This window comes from Carassius gibelio, chromosome B15 (assembly GCF_023724105.1).
Source record: "Carassius gibelio isolate Cgi1373 ecotype wild population from Czech Republic chromosome B15, carGib1.2-hapl.c, whole genome shotgun sequence".
Lineage (NCBI taxonomy): Eukaryota > Metazoa > Chordata > Actinopteri > Cypriniformes > Cyprinidae > Carassius > Carassius gibelio.
Genome location: NC_068410.1, coordinates 5,738,022 through 5,755,970, shown reverse-complemented (window position 1 = coordinate 5,755,970; position 17,949 = coordinate 5,738,022). Strand labels below are relative to the sequence as shown.

At 38.4% G+C, this 17,949-nt stretch overlaps 1 protein-coding gene across 2 annotated transcripts in view; it reads left to right on the top strand.

Moving 5' to 3' along the window:
* The window catches only part of LOC127972426 (roundabout homolog 2), a 369,417-nt gene that overhangs the window by 58,640 nt on the left and 292,828 nt on the right, over positions 1-17,949 (top strand). The window contains exon 1 of one of the 2 annotated variants that reach the window (XM_052575902.1): positions 3,192-3,751. The exons of the other annotated variant lie outside the window; for it this stretch is intronic. Coding sequence (XP_052431862.1) covers positions 3,646-3,751 — 106 coding nt within the window. The 5' untranslated portion in view covers positions 3,192-3,645. Of the gene's footprint in view, positions 1-3,191; positions 3,752-17,949 lie in introns of those variants that run through there. 2 annotated transcript variants of the gene reach the window in all.

Below are 17,949 nucleotides of genomic sequence, written 5' to 3'. Positions count from 1 at the left end.
ACAAGGCCTTGGCTTTTTACAGCATTAATTTTGTCACCATATACATTGTGCTTTTGAAAACAATAGCTTGTGATTTGATTGTAAAAAATGACAAAAAGCCATTTATATTACACTCAGGCAGTCCTGAGGTGAGAAATAAAGTACGATGATGTGAACAAATGCATTTTACGTAATCTTTCCAGTCTTTAGCATGTTGTTAAGGCTCACGGTCCTGTACAGGTGCTGAGAAGCCCTACTGAAGAGGCTGTTCATTGGCCTTCAGCTTTGCAGTTGTAACACAAAAGCACATGCCATGCATGTACCAAATCTCATACCAGAGTTTTGAATTAATTTATTGATGATTGGTTCACAGTGGACCATTTGAAATTAAAGCGTTTTGGTTTTGCATGCAGTCACTGGCTCAGGTGTTGCTGTGGAGGTGGCTGAACTTGTGCCGAGTTGCCACAAAAGTATGCCTGCAGGCCCAGTTTGTCTTGATTAAGGTGGTTTTCGTGTCTCTCTCAGGATCAGATTTATCTTTCTCCATTTCAGTTTTACAGCATGTTTGCATTCGGAACAGATGCTCTTTTTCACTAAGCTGCAAATAGGTTGCCATATTGCTTCAAATTTTGCAAGAGAGGTGACTACCAAAAAAAAAAAAAAAACCTTGCTTTTGTGTGAATTGAGGTGTGATAGTGTGTTTGATGATTGGATGCACATTTAAAGGTTCAGCTACAGTTCAAGGTTCTGTGTAATTTAATCAATTAGTCATGTCCAATTAAAAATAATGGATACATCAGGACATTATTGTGTGTATTAGAGATAATAGTGAGGAGTTTAATGTTTCTGGTTACGATTCCACTTAATAGTTATGGTTCCTTAATGATTCTTTTAGCACTAATACTTTTAAGCAACTATACTGCCATATAAAATATACTGCCGTATAGTAAAGATATACACTATTTTGTAAACACACTCAGTAAATAATACTAATCATTTAAATTTTATATGTACCATTTTAAAATGGCAGTAAATCTATGAAAAAAAAATAATATATACTGTGTGTGTGTGTGTGTTTATTTATTTATATATATATATATTTATTTATTATTAGTTGACAACAACATATATATTTTGAATGGTTTGCATTAAGGTGTTTTAGGGTTAAAATAAAAGTCTATAAACATAACGGATGTGCTGACAGAATACAAGTTTTTCTATGGACTGTTTGCTTGTGGTGTAAAAATAGCTTTAAAGAAACTATATTTGTATCTGAGATGTTGAATTGATAATGCTAGCATTATGATGTGCAGAACATAGTCACTCTCAAACTGATTCTATAATGCAAGCACATCTGTACCCTTTAGTTTATTTCACAAAAAGCTGGTTAGTCTCACTGTCTGTATAATGCATGAAGTTGGCAAGGGCATGTGTGTTATTAATCAGCCATTCTCCAAGAGGGCTATCTTGGACGCAAGATGAATTTTTTAATGCATATATACAGTGTGGTATTTGAGCTGTGTGATTTATATGTGCACAGATAGCGATAGCAAATGAGAACTTAATTTGTAGTCAAGTTTGGATTTTGATTGCAATATTCTAATATCTCTAGTGTTCAGTGTGAATTTTGGTGGTTTATCATTTTGACTGAAAAAGATTCAGTTCTAAGTAATTTATTCCAGAATTGGACTGCACAGATTGTGTTGTGTGTTTGTTGCTTGCAACAAACAAGAATGGTACAACAAAGAGGCAATGTTGTTGCTTATTGTCTTTAAATTATTTCATGGTACTCAGGGTTTCTCTCTCTCTCATCACATTCAATTGAGACGGCAAGCTCACAACTCTGGTAAAACAATTTACTTTTCCTTGGCACTGTAGATTCAGTAGCGACACAGTGACTGCTGAATTGAAGTGTGGAAAACACTGTCAAGTTTTATCAGTTCTGTCATTACATCTGCATTAGCAAAAAAAAAAATGCAGACATTCAAAATTCTTTAACAGAGCGAAATGTCTTCAATTGCTTGGTTGTGATATTATCTTTTTAAATGGAACGGTTTCAATAAGAACTGATTCCCAACCCAAGTGTGCAGAACTGCTGTTTGAATCAGTAAATGAATGTTCATGTATGCTTCTAAAACCTTATTATTGTGTTCCTCAAGAAATTGGATGGGTAATGCCTAGTCACTGACATTTAAAAAGAAGTTGCTGGAGAGAAACTTCTTTTGCCTCTCAGGGAATCATTTAGCCAAAGAGTTTCTTCATACTTGAACAGATATGATGAGAAATGTTCTACAGGATGAAGAAAGTGTGAGCTAAGCAGTAAGATTGAGTGCCATATTTATTCTCGATGTAAGATTTGACTGTGATGAAAGGGTACCATCAGAATATGCATTTTTCTAGCATTGTACTTGGAATGTAATTCAATACATTTTGATTGACATCAAATGAATTATAGTTCCACTGCCGAGGAAGGTCATCTAGTGCTCATCATAAATCGAGACTTATTCATGTAGATAACAGGAAATGTTTTCATATGTCATTGTTTGCTGTTACTGTCAGCTGAGTCGTCACTAATGGGACTGCTGCTGCTACAGACATTATTTATGCGCTCTGTATGAATCCAAATGATGATAAATCTCACGCACGTCTCTCACACCCTAAAACCCCAAGCCCAGTGTGCATTCGCCCTCGATAGCAGCTTGGCAAAAATAACAGTCTTTAGCGTATTTTTTTTGCGTGTGTGTGTGTGTGTGTGTGTGTATGTGTGTGTTCGAGAGTTTCAGGCAATGTTCATTTGCATGACCCCCCCCTGAGGATGTTTAATGCTACTAACTTTCCCCAAGCCGAGAACCAGCATATTTAGGCAAACCTGCTGACTATTGCAGTGTCCAACATCACTCCTTCTCCCCCAACTCTTATCTTCAAGAGTTTTTCTCTTGCACTCCCACTCTCTCTTGCTCCCTCTCTCAGAGTTGAAGCAGAGAGTGTTATTAGTCTTTAAAGAGCCTCTCTGGCTTCCGCTGCCTGAACGTCTGTTATGATCAGAGCTCCAAGATTAGTGCTGTCACCACATTGCATCTCTCTGCCGTCCTGCCCTCACTCTCCCTCTCTCCTGGCACATCCCTTGTGACCCACGGTGCATGTTACGCTATTATTTCCTCCCCACCTCCTTCACATAGACGAACACGCATTGGAGCTTTCTGGCATGCAAAGCAGGAAAACAAGAAGGATCGTGCGGGAGATTTCTCACTGTGGACTGGGACAGATCCACCACTGCAGGGAAAACCGCTGACGGCTTTGGACAGTGGTGGCAGCAGGGAGAGGGAGCGTGTGTGTGCATGCATCCGTGCGCATGTTTCAAGGGAAGACTGAGCTGCGCTGTGCTTCTCACACGCTCATTCTCTCACTCTCGGATGATGAAGGCTCTCGATCGCGTGTGATGGAGCTTGACTGAGAAGCTGGTCTCACTCTCACACGTGCGCTCTTAGGCGGGCAGAGCTCAGGAGCTCTTGGCAACGTGGTGGAGGTACACGCACGCTTCATGCTTGCTTCTGGACTGTGACCGATGACCGGACTTAAGAGCCAGGTTCCGTGCGCCCCTCGTGCTCCAGCGGGCATAAATACGGGCAGGTGAAGGACCTTCACCTTCAACCCCCAATACCTGAGATGTTCCTCCTCTCTCCTGTAAGACTCACTTTGTTTCTTCTGGTCTTCCTGGACATTCTCCATCCATCCCTTCAGGGCAGGAATAAGGGAAGATGGAACAAGGGGGGTAAGTTTCAGACCGACTCTTTCACCTAAGGAATTCAACGCTTGTTGTACTCTCAGGTCTTAACTGTTTGTCCGGCTGGTTGGGGATTTGATCTGAACGTGTCCGGCAATGATCAGAGCATTGACGGTTCACTTCTGGAGATTATTCTGAACAACCGTCATGTAGAACTTTATTTTATTGCTCAAATTTATTATTAAATTACAGATCACAAGTTTATATTGTTAGGCTTGTTGTAGTTGTCTTCCTTACAGGATGTAGTTGAGGTGCTCTGAAACTTGATGGATGACATTGCTATCATGCATCACAAAGTTTTCTCCTTTTGTCCCCTCAGCACTATGCTCCGTTGTGTGTGCAGACGCTACTCAGCTAAAAGCTTTCCTACCACACCGATAGAATTTCACTTCCTCTGCGCTCTTCAGTAGGAGGTTATTGGGCTCAAAAAAGCTGTTGAAGTAGACTGTGAGGGAAGGAAAACCCTTTGAGAATTTGGAGTCCTTGTGACCATGTGTAGGGGAATTCTGATTCTCTGTGTGTGCGGCTGTGCTAAACCATAACCCTTGTTTCCAGTGCTGTGATTGTGTTATAAAGTCCTGTTTAACCAGGCTGGAGAGAAGTGTTAATAATTCAAAGCAGACCCCCATTCTATGAGAGAACCGCTCTCCCCCCTTCTCAGGCAGCATCTAATCCCTTTTGTGGGATTAAAGGGGAGAGCGGTAATCTTAGAGGCTGCTCCTGGCGAAGACTCGCTGTTGCTCATCTGAAGCCCATGGGTGTCGCAGGTGCTACACACTCTCGTTTTCAAAGAGTCACTGGTCCTGCGAGTCTTCCTCATAACTGCTATGCAGTGGCTGTTCCTCATCTCCTTTATTGAATCGGCGTGCTCAATCCCCCCCTGCCACACACACATTCTAGATTGTTTCACACAGAGATGGAGCTGGTGGGTGTATTCTTTTGGCTCTTCCAATTTAGCAGGTGTCAGATGGACTTCAAAGCTGACTCATGTCTTGAGTGTTATCGGTTTGAAAGCTTGGGAATCTGACTCAAGGGTTGGTCAGACAGATTTCTGTTTACACTGTTGTAGTTAGACAATGTCTAAAGAGAAGGTCTGCCATCATTCCAAACCCATTTGACTTTCATTCTTCTGTGAAACATGACAGGAGGTATTTATCGGAATGTCCATGCTGCTTTTTCACAAATGACAGCCATTGTCACAATTACATTTTATAATATGGAAATGGGAAGATAACTGTTTTGCAAACGTTTTAGCATTATTTTACTAAGACCTTTAAATCCAAAACTGAATACATTTATTAAAAGAAGTGCCATTTAATTTCATTTTAATTAGTGATAATACATTAAGAGGCTGATCTCTGTCTGTGTTCTGTAAATATCAGGGATGTTGTCCTTGAGTGAAAAGCATGTTGCCATCTGTAATCTGAACTCCCTCCCCCTAGTTTTAGCCTATTTCTGTTTGAAATGGAAAACAAGACACAGTATTAGCCTATACTTTCTAAATGGTATAATCCGTGTTTCAGGGGGACGTAAATGTGATATCCCCATAATCTTTGGCCCGTGGTGAGATAGAGGGCATTGGCTTCCCATGGAGCAATCAGGGCACAGTCAGAACAGCTGTGTAAATTCAGCCCCAGCTTTCCTCTTTGTAAAGATGACACCGCACGCCCAATTACCTCTTCATGACACTTGAAAAGGTGTAATTTTACCTGTGGATACGATAAGATCAGTCTAGCATGGATGAGTATCTGTTGTTGTACTGTTATTACGAGTGCTTAGAACAATCCCTAGTGCTAGATTGCTCTGTGCGTGTTCGTATTTGCCTGGTAACAGTGGTTGCTGTATTTTTTTTTAATGATGCAATCTCCTATTTTAAAGTGATTTTTACATCAGCATAATTGTAGATCCGTCTTTGAAAGGTTTATTTACATTTGTAACTTCACCTACTGTATGTTTTACATTTCTGATTTTGTCACGTATTTATGAAAAAAAATCACCTTTAATTTCTCCTTGCATCCCCCCCTTACATTTACTCTTATATGTTTCTCTCATATGCCCCCCACCAAACTCAGACCCCCCTAACCAAAACACAGTATGCAGGCATTTAAGCCTTTAAAACAACCTTGGGATTTCTGACACACCAAACAACACAGTTGTTAACAAAAGTTAAGATCAATTTAAAGTTAATTGCTTTTAAGACTAAATGATCTCTTAATCAAAACAGTGTGAGAGAATTTCTATATATTTTGCAGCAATGTCATTTTTTTTAAATAGCATATGTCATTGTGCATCACATTTTGTGTGCGAGCACAGCACATTAAATATTGTAACTTTTTGTTTGTGCTTTTGAAAGGGCTGAATGGAGAGAACCTTGTAGCCCTGGCCCCAGTTAACAATCTTGCACTTAAAGGATGCTTTTCTGTTCTGCTTCCACGGTCTCCCAGGTTATCTGAAATGGATTTCAAGCATGTTGTTTCCCCATGTATTTAAATGTGACTGTCACCATGGACTTCCTGATAGTGGGGAATTCTCAGGGGCCAAGTCGGACCTCATGCGCTATCTCTCGTTCTCTCCCTGACATAAACACACACTCTTGTGCTGCTAGGTTCTCACAAAATTTGAATGTGCCAGTCATTCTCTCCATCTTAATAGAGGTTTATTCTCCTGGGCCACCTGAGGGGCATGGCATTTAGAGGGCAAACCGAACCCACTCAATGTCACCCTCCATCTGCTTCACATTATAACCCAGCATTCCATTCAAACACAGCCTGGAAATATCCACCGCTGCCTTCTCCAGCAGATATTTTTTCCCTTTCCTATTGTTCAGGTCAATGAACCCCTGAAATGCAGTCCCACCATATGGTAAATGCTGGACCGCATGAGGACCTGTAGGCTGCCCACTGTGAGGAGACGTTGAGACACACCCTCAGAAGTGTACCTGAATTCTAATGCACTTGGCTGTCTGGCTCCGTGGTGAAACTAGTCCATGAAAATGAATATAAACCCAAAGCTCAGAAGGGTACTGTAATTCTCCCTTCAGGCCTCCGTCTGCTTTTGACCAATCAGCACCTTAATGCAACTACTGCTGCCTGGAGACTAATGAGGAAAAGCAATGTCTCGCTTATGGATCCCAATGCGCGATCCTTTCCGAATTGGGAGTCTTGGGGTCCTGGGTGGCCAGATTTTCAGAGCAGCTAGAATCGGAGAAGCAATTAACAATTCTCACAACTTGCTGCTTGTGTGGAAATGGATTTCAGGCTCTCTCGTGAGCCTGTGCTTCACTGATGTCTCAACGCTCACCATTATGTGCCTGCGAGACAAGTGATACCAACTGTGCACAGGAGAATAATAATTTCTCTGTTCCTCTGAACAGTCTGCTGCGCAGAGCGCTTGCAGAGTGCTGCGCAACAATGACACATTCAATTATTCTCTCCCCTCACTGTCAATGTCGCAACATCTCGACAGAGCGCCCCCATCCAGACCGCTGCTTTCATTACTGGTAATAATGTCTCTCTGGGGAGCTGAAGTGCGGTGGTCTATGGGGTGGTGATATGCTCACATGTACATTCTCAACGCAGACACACCTCAAAAGAACGGAAATTTATCACTAAAATGAACAGTGTTCTTTTTTTAAGCTTTGGGTGACAGATTTGGGTGCAATTTTCAGTTTATCACAGTTCTGCCAAGTATTCAATCTTTTTTTTTATTTTTGTATTTGGGGCTTTTGTTGCTTTTTTTTTATTAGATACGGTGAAGAATGCATTAAATTATTGTGAAGAGAGAGGGAATGGAACCGGGACATGCCAGATTCAAACCTGCCCTACTAGTGTAAACGACTAGGCTTCACCGTATCTACAGCATGTGGACCGCACCACTCCAAAAGTTATTTTGAAGCTGCAGTGCTCTTGGCAAGCAGCAAAATACTCCTGTTTTTAAGGTAAACCACAGTCAATCAACTCTTTTGAAGCTTGTTGCAAAAAAAAGGCAAACTAAACTAACACCATGTAATGAGGCATTGCCTTTTATTTGAACTACATTGACATTTAGTAAGCAATATTTAATTTGTGTTTCTTTTGAGACTGATCATTTTGTTTCACAGCTTTTAATCAGAGGATTTTGTTTGATAAATGACTGTTTCTTTGGCTGTTTATCTATTTGAGCAACACAGAGTGACAATAAAAATAGCTGTAGCAATTTGTCATTCTACACAGCTAACTGCTAAAAATCTAGCTTGCAACTCAAGAATCTACACGTGCTATTATCATGCTTCTGATGATTGATGCACTACTTTAGTTGATTATTCACCAGCATTGACCAAGTATCGATGTCAAGTATTCAATTTAACATGGGAATTTTCATAATGTGTGTTCGTGAGAGATCTAATCTGCTGACTGAAGTTTATCTGGCACATATAGCTATTATTCATTCTGGACATATTTCATCATTGAAAACACCATGTTATTTTCTATTTCGGGTCTTGATGGACAGAAGGGAAGAAATATTTGTCCAGATTGGACTCTATGATCAGAGCACATCTGCCCCACGCTGCCCCTTCCTCTGAATGCTGCCATTTCCGTCACACTCTCTTCTAATGAAGCTGCTGTCTAATTGCAGTGGGGAGCGTTCCCAACACTAACAGTGTTTTATGAGGGATTTTATGCTGCAGAGATGACAGCAGAGGCTGATGGATGGGAGGACGTTGATTTTACGGCCTAAGACCCTCTCACCCGTCTTCTATTCATTTCCATTCTTCTCTTTCTCTCTCTTACTTTTTCTTGAGTCAAAGACGTACTAACATTAATCCAAAAGGGTTTATACCAATCAATGGACATGCATACTTATTTTTGAATTAGTGTTGCTTGCTAAGTCAAGTCAAAATAATGATTTATTAAATTTAGGTTATGCACCGTTGTGCTGTGGAAATGAAGGATATCTTAAATTGTGTGGTTTTGCTGAGGAGAGATCATTCAAACCTTTTTGACTGGCAGGTTTATATATTTAACTTAAGAAAATTATATGCAAGTGCATATATTTAGTTAGGAGCAGTATCACAATGAACCCAATGGATTTTTCTTTGCACCCACTGATGGTCAAGCTGGCCATCTAATAAAGTGTTATGTTGCAGAGCTTTTTTTTTTTTTTTTTTTTTTTTTTTTTGGTAACCAGTGCTTTAGTTTCACGTTTTGCTCCTAAAAGATTATGCGGTACACGTCTTTCGAGTTATTTAAACCCTTCCTGTGACCTCTTTAAATACATTAGTTTTATTTTTGCTGTGAGTTTTTTTTTTTTGAGTGTCTCTTGTCAGTATAGTTAAGAGCAGTTGAAGTTGTCATTATTTTGATGCATTATTTAGACTTGGCTTCAGAACTTCATCGCTGCTCCATGATCCTGTAAAAAAAAAAAAAAAAAAAAACTACAGGACAAACCGTGTCCAATGACCCCCCCCCCCCCCTCATTCCTCAAATGATGTCACAACCCAAATCATGTCATTAGACTTAAACATCACCAGCTCAGCTTGGACCGAGACCAGTGAGAAGATCCCTCAAGGAATTATCTCACTTTTTCATCCAATGGGATTCCTCCACTGGAGGCAGACCGTCTCTAGGCCAAAAACATCCTTCAGTTTGCATTAGAGCAAACATGTCACTTACTCAGTTCCTCATGCTCTGTCTTTGCATCGTGTGCCTGCCTCCCACTCTCTGAGAGCTCAGCGCTATAAAACTTTTAAGAGATAAGAAGCTGTTTTTCTATTTCAGGGTCACCATTAACTTGAATAATGCAAAGACTCAAGGAGGAGTGGCTGAAGGTCTACAGAGTACACAGTCTTGGATTAAATTATACATTGTTATCGCAGCTGGCGAGGCCTGTTCTTCCTCCAAATGCTTCGTGTCTCTGTCTCATTCAATAACATTTGGGAAGCAATTGTAGAACACTGAGCAGTCCTGGCCCAGAAGAAAGAGAGAAATTGGACCGGGAGAGATCAGTACGCATCAAGCTGGGAAGCTAGCACGGACGGGACAGCTAAAGGACGATTCCCTGTGGTTTGTGGGAGTAGAGCACTCTCTGCTGAGCTTTTAGAAATGGAAGTGACACTAAATTTGTACAGTCTTCAAGAAAGGAAAGTTTAAATAGCATAGCGTATGATGTAGAAGTAGTGTACCTGAGTTGCAGTCTTGGAAAATGAGAATCTAGTGTCGCTGTTCTATATCCCTGTAAACTGTGGGAATCATGCAAAAAAGGGCTTGAATTTTAAAATGTAGTCAAAAAAGGTACCTCTTGGGTTGCTTGTATGACAAGGTAATTTTTTTTTTTTTTTTCTTCTTTTTTTCTAGCAATGAACCTTATATACAAAAACACTGATTTATTTTCATTGCATAATATGTTGAAACAGTTCTAAAGTAAAATATCTGAAGGCAGTATAATTTCTTTTATTCACTTATGACAACATTTTTCATAGAGGCAAAAGTGAGATGTACTGAGTTGCAATAGGTGCTGTCTGTATTAGACAGTTTTGTTTGCATCAGCAAAACTATCATTGCAACTATTTAATATTTAATTAAATATTTTGCATGATATTACTACCAGCTTTTTTTTTGGCCATTGTTGGGTGTTAATTTCATACCCTAATGTGTTAAGATCCCATTTTTTTGAAAATACGGAGATAAATCCAGTTTTATCTCAATGTCACGACCCAGGGATCGTCCTATCTGCTGTATGCTATTTCTGCATTATTAACAAAACTTATTCACTCTTCATTAACCCTTAAGACCTTAATTTACGCACTAATAGACTATAATGATAAAATAACTTCGGGCTATGAGTGGTCACATTGATAGATGAATATTACTTATTATCATTAATATTTAATAGGTTATATTATCTTACACTTTTAAGGAGATTTATCTTCTTACGGGAGTTTGGCAAGTTATGATTAAAAATAAATAAATAATAAATACATATATGGAGTATCATTTTCTTTGGGCATTTCTCATTGGCAGGTTTCATAATTCATTGTTCTCAAATAAAGAAAGATGGAGTTTAAGGGCATGAAACTTTTTTTTTTTTTTTCAGCTAAAAGAAAGCCATTGAAAACTCACTTCTGGTTCTAAAGAGATTATTTTGGGCTTTGTGTAATCAAAATGTATTTTGTTGAAAGCTTTCGAGCGCTCCGGGGAGCTGCTGCACCAGGGTAATGAATTTCATGTAAAAGAAAAAAAATGCCCTAAGAAGAATGTATAACCAGTATGTTGAATATTAAATAACACCCACATGATACTCATATTCCAGGAGACTGTGCTGTTAAAGTCAGTGCACATCTCAACAAACTTTTTACGAATATACTTATGCTTTGAGCTTGAAATACCTGCTGAACAGCCGTCAGGCGTTAGGGATGTAAATGGCATTGATGTGGAACAATAAAGGCTGAATTCTTCAGAAAAATCTCTTTTCTTGTGTTTGACAAGTTTTTGTCTTCATCTGTGGTCCTTGTTTTACATTATCTGCCTGTAAAAATAGTCCAAAACAGTGGTCTATATATAGTTATTAGATCTCAGTGTTGCTTATTCTATGATTTGACTGTTCAATACCGCCTGCAGATCAGTTCCTGTTACCAATTTCCTGTTCGTTCTGCACCCAAAAAAAAAAAAAAAAAAAAAAAAAAAGTAAACTCAGAACAAAAGACACACATTCTGTGGAATAAAAGCCTGGGCGTAATGGTGCTAACTGCGAGCTGTGCTAATCCTTTGCTGGCCCGCTTCAGGAGGCGTCCCTGCGTACACCAAGCTCATATTCACCAGCCCATTAGCCTCCTGCGCACGTCTGCCATATTAGATTAGAGTGTTTATTGTCCAATTTATCATGTGCGCTTTGTCTGGCCTGAAAAATATCTCCCATTTGCTGAATATGTAAGGCTCGGCGCTTCGGATATCGAACACGAAGAATATTAAGTAAGCGACGTCAACACATACCTTTTGACTATGTCACTAGATGCTGGTTGTGGAGAGTACTAGCTGGCTAAGTGGGAAAAAAAATAAGGGGACAATGAAGACGCTGAACTTGAAATGTCAATTTCATCACGTCGATTTGAGTAAATGCTAATTCCAAAGGCTTGTTTAGAGTCTCAGAGCCCTAATCTGTTTGGCAGGGAGTACAGTCTGAGTACACAACGTTATTATGTCAAACACAGTTTAGCTTAGCCGGAAAGACGCCTCAACTTGTGTCTCTGCTCGTCTAGAGGGAGATGCTGCAGCTCTAATGTGACGGCCTTGTCAGTTTTGAGCGATGATGAGGAAGGTGTACATGGAGACTGGATTTGGTGTTTAATGACTGGTAAAATTGTAAGGCTGCATTCAAGGTGACCCCCACCGAGGTGACTATAGAGGCTGGGTGACTGTAATCCTTCCTGCCTTTTTGCAGCCCTGGTGGCTGTCACCAGCATCATGCATTGTCACCAAAGTCGAGGCATCTAATTATATTTTTATTGGCTTTATGAAACCCTCTGTATCCATCCATCCACTCTGCAGACTCGGTGGTTTAGCCAAATGCTTATAAATCATGACTATATTTTACTTGCTGCAAATAAACCAAGTCTTTGTGATCCACTCTATCATATAACAACATATGCAACCCTGGCTTATCAGAAAAACATATCTGTTTGACTATATTTTAGCGAGGCTCCAAAAGTATATCTAAATTTGCAAGTCACTTGGGACATAAAGATTTGCTAAATGCATAAATGTACATTTATAAATACACTTCATTGCAGTTGTCAGATGAAACGATCACTAGTCACACCTTTATGAATGCATTTTAGTGCCGTTTACTGGACACTTTACCTTTAAATGTTTCAAGACATCGCATGTTTAAAAAATTGTGAATGATCCTCAGAAGGTATGTTAAAAGCCTCATGTCACTTGATATTATTTGCCTCAGGAAAGTCATTGAATAATTTGTTAGTTAGTAAAAATCACTAAAATAGTAATGTTTTCCAATATTCATTCTATTAGAAATTCATTGCATTTGTACTTCTGACATCTTAATTTGGTCTTGCATGTTAAATTAAACATAATTTGAATAAAAGTCCCAGTTCTCTCAGATGGTTGTTTAGAATCATTACAGACCATTTTCTGTTGTTTTTATGACAGCCACCATTTTATTGTACTTAAAAACAGTAAAAGATCTGAATTTAATAAATTCAATTATACTTCATGTAGATGCTTGTATCTTGATAATATACGGATCTGGAGTAAAAGCACAGTATTTATACCATTAGACTTTCCTTGTTCATTCAGTGCAGCTCTGTGTGTTTTGGTCAAACGGCTCAAATTGATGGAGCAGGCCACATATTGCATAAAGTTCACGAACTGTCATCATCAAACTGAGCTTGAGCGCAGCGAAATGATGAGAGACCTCACTTTAGTATTATATCACTCTGAAGCTGTGAAGACACGGCCTCCGTGAACTCCATGAAATGTCTGAATATGTAACACTTCAGAAGAAACCTCACAAAAACAAAAATAGTGTTGATGTAACAACAGTGTTTTTTGAAGTGCTTTAGCTTTCCTGTGCTCAAAGCAGGGTCTTGTGGTTAGCCTCACGTCTAAAAGCAGCCTGAGCGGATGAATGGACACAGGAGTGCGCAGGTTCACCGGCAGCCGGCCTTGACACTATTAGCCTGGGTGACACATTAAGGTTCTCTTCAGTGTGTAATTTGTTTTGTCTGTCAAGGTGATGGATGTCTTGTTTCTTGACACTTCCTTTTGTGCTTTGGACACATACAAATGACCAATGGAGAAAGGAACAACACAAAGAGTAGCCCCGGGATCTGTTTAAACGCACTTCAGAAGGTGAATGAGAGTTTGTTTGTTTTACGCTACTTGAAACAGTACTTTTTATTTATAAATTCCTTTACTTCCTGTTTTGGGTCAATTAAATGGGGTAATTAAAGTTGAGTTGAGTGAGAGTAGAGGGGGAAGGTGGTTTCAGGGCAGGTGGAGGCGAGGGGTTTTGGTGGCATGTGGGACACGGCGTGAAAGGTTTCCATACGATTAGCGTGTGAGGCAGAGCTGCGGGCTGACCGTTGTATTTATCACCTGTCACTCATAGTGGGGCGCCCACAGCAGCTCACCTTCACAGTACCTTAAATGTCACAGATCACACCCCCCTCACGCTCTCTCTTTCTCCCTTCCTCACCCGGAGCAGTTTAACCCAGAATGAGTTTCTTGTTCGCAGGTGTCTGGGGCTTGTCACCTGTTGTGTGTCACCTGAAGCACTTTTTTTAGAGAGGAAAAGGGAGCATTGAACTGCATTTAATTGTGTTTTCATGAATTATAAAAATGGTGTTTCTTTGTTTATAATATTATTGCATTGTTTTATTAGTATTATCAGCGGGCACTCTTTCTGGTTTATCATGATTCAGCTTGTATCATGGTTTTGTTTGCACAGTTTTGCTTTAGTAAATTCTTGGTTATTGCTTTTAGGAGTCATTGCATGCATAAATTATCGAATTTAAACAGCATTATCTATTTGTCTTACTATCTAACAAAAAAATACAGAGATTAATATTATTTATATGCATGCTATTTATATGAATTTTTAAAAATCTATTGATTCATTAAGTTTGAAATGTTTTAGTTATTTTAGTACTTCACCTTGTTTTATTTCTATTTCCATGTTTCTTTTAAGTCAACTTTTATCTAATATTGATAATTATTTGTAACTATTTTTAATGTTTTTTTTATTTAAAATTTTCGTTAGTTTTTTTTAGTCCATAACAACACTGTACTGTACTTTTGGGATATAATTATCTGATATTGATAATTAACAATTAAGCCGCATAATCAAACTGCAGTAGTCAACGTTTGAAGTGGATCAAAACATTTCATCAAAGTTGTCCTAAAACCAAAACAATTCCCTGTTTTTGGCCTAGGACATCTTTTGAACTTTTTTTGATCCACTACTGTAAATAAACAGATTTTATTTATTTTTTTCCTTTTATTTTTTATTTCTTTTCTTTTTTCAACTTACATGACCTTTTGCTTTGAATTGGGGTCCTAGTTACCCAATAGATGTCTGTTTTGAGATAGTCAGCTGACAAAACATTGTCACTTATGGATTATTGAGCATAATATAATATACTGTATACAAGAGAAGCATATGGCAGTGTTTACAGCATTATTGTCAGTGGAGGATGGGTGTGTGATTGTGTTGTGAGATTGCAGAATCATTATAGCAAGACATAATGTCAAGCATTACACATGCTTGTCATAACACTGCCTCATATACTTGCATATTTGTTCTGGTATGGGACTTTGTTCGCATTAAAAAAAAAAAAGCAAAGAAAAAAAAACATATTTCACAGAGTAATTAATAACATGGCTTCCAGTTACTTTTATAATTCTCAGTTGTCATTGTTCCTACAGCTTTGTAGTTACAAACCTTTTAAAGCGAGAGCTGCAAACTCCTGACACCTGCATGTGGTGAGTTTTCAAACGATGTGGATGAAATGAAGTGGTTTCCATTTGAAGGAGGCATTGCATCTGACGCGCTCTTTGAAATGAGCAGTGTCTAATGTCAGCAGCAGTTTCGGAGGCTCATAGACAGAGGCAATTACAACTCTCAGGTTCCCCCGAAACACCCAACCCAGTCCGCAGGACGCACGCGTCTTCAGATAGCACTCAGAAAATATTCCCACACGTTAGCCTCATTAATTCAAGCGGCGCTGAGTTGCTGTTTTAGTGCTTTTCTGCTCCGAAGCATTTTTAAAGACGGCGCAGGTTAGTTCAGTCAAAGTAATTTCTGCGTGATATGCTTTCATGTGATCTGCATTTAAGTGATTATTGAGCCACACTGCAAATGAGAGTGTGAAATTAAACCTAGCATGTTTTCACAGGTCAGCTTTCCTCTGTGACATTATAAACTAAAACATTAAATACATTGACACTGAGGCTATATATAGTAGACTGTTCATAGTGAGCTAATGTTGAATGAGATGTAGTTGTTTTCTCATTAGAAAGCGTGCAGAATCTCGCTAAATGTAGATTGGTTATTGGAAAGTTTCCTTCAAATTTTTTTCACTTTTGTATTTGTTCTGTGCAAATATGTACTTTGTACAAATTACAAGCTGCGCCCAATGCCTCATTAAAAAGGCATTCAAAACAGAATTTAAATGAATAACGCATTTAACAAGATAGGGAATTCTTCGATTTGCAAAATGTGGTGGAATATATATTTTTTTAATGTCTGTTCTAATTTAAAATACTGGGGGGGGGGAGCATATGCAACAAAAAGTGCATGTAATATAAAGTAAATTTTACTGCACATGGCAGCAGTTATGGTAGTTGATTTGATCATTTGAACTTGAATTATCCTGCTGGAAGAGTGCCATGCTTTAGCTGTTAGATTGTTTGCATTGCAAAAAGTTTTTTGTTTTGTTTTTTCATATTTGACATATTTTTAATCATGAATATTAACAATAGAAATGTAAAATTTAAATTGAGATGGCAAGATAATTATTGGGTTATGTCAGAAATGAAATCATTGAGGACTTATTTATGAGGTATAGTAAATTTAACTGCTACAAAGTATATAATTATACTGGACCGAATGATTATTCTGATATTGCTGATTAATGCAAACTAGACTTTCTTGCCAGTGACATGCAGTTAGAATACAATATTTAGTATGTTATATATGTACATGCTAGGGGACTGAGCCTTTGACTAATTTATCATACAGTATTTACCTGTGAAATAATGAGCACATTTACCACTGTCATGTGACACAATTTTTATCTGTGTAAGTAAGATCCAAAGTGTTGCAGTTTGCTCCATTTGAGCTGTTCACATACCCCTGTTGCTATATCCGTCCGTCCGTCCGTGTATGTTACAGCTGTAGACAAAATAAATAAAAACACCACTTGGCAGGTTGACCCCAGAGGAACAACATACCCCACATTTCAATTAAAGCATCATCTCAGAATCTGATGCTTGCTTTGAAGGTTTGTGTCACAATTTTCTGTCTAGTAAAACATAAGATGGTTTCAACAAGAGAAACTTTATATCTTTTATAAGTGTTTTTTATTTTTTATGAACAAACTATCCTGACATTGAGACCCTGAAGAAAAAAAAAAAATATACATAGATAAAATGTTTTTCACAGAATTGCTTAAACGAGTCCTGTAAGATAACTCTGTAATATTTCAAGTTTTTTTATATTCTTTTAGTATTCACATTCAGACTGCTGTGTCATTGGTAGTCACTGTATCACATTGCTGCTCATTTGCATAAAGTTGAGCTCTGTTGCATCACCATGGGTCTCTGTCACGTGTCATACGAAATCTCTCACTAAAGAAATAGTTAAAATTGCAGATTGCTTTGTTGATGCAAATCACTGTCATTGTGAACACCTCTTTCATACCACCCTGTACAAACATTGTTTCTGCAGGTAAAATAAGGTCTAATTAAATTGTATTCACAGTTAATGATGCAACAAGATGCAACCTCAGGGTCAGGTGATCCAATTAAAAGTGGACAGTCAAGATAGATGGCCATGCATGTTCTCTAACTAATTGAGTTCCTATCATTTTGGACCCCAATTACACCTGTATTTAGCACTGTGCACTTGTGATTAGATCACGTGCGACTGATGTTTCTTCTAATCTGCACTACTTTTGTTGTACAGAATAAACAATTCTACAGAAGGCAAACTAAAAATAAATAAATATTTATTGAATTAGAGCTGAATGAATGGACAGCATTCATCTGGAGTATATCCACATGCCCATTGATTGTCAATATGCTGAAGCTGTGAGAAATATTGCACAGACATATTTAGAGCTAATTAATACAATAGAAAAGGATGGCTTTATAGAACAAGTTCAAGTTTGTTTCCAAACATAGGGACGTCCCGAGAGGTAATGCATTATTATTTTTCTGTCTGTTTTCTTTTTGAAAGTTTTGACAAACCAAGTTACAGTATGTAGCCTGTCCCTTGAGAAGCATAACAGTAATGCAGGGCCTCTAAATAACTCTACAATATTAAATAATTAGCATCCTGTTTGATCAACAGCAAACCTACAGTGAGTATTTGTAACATATAGTATGTATAATTTCAGGTAAATTCAGGCCAAAAATTAGCCCAAATTTGTCATTCCAAAGTCCTTGTGAGCAGCACACGACATATAATGC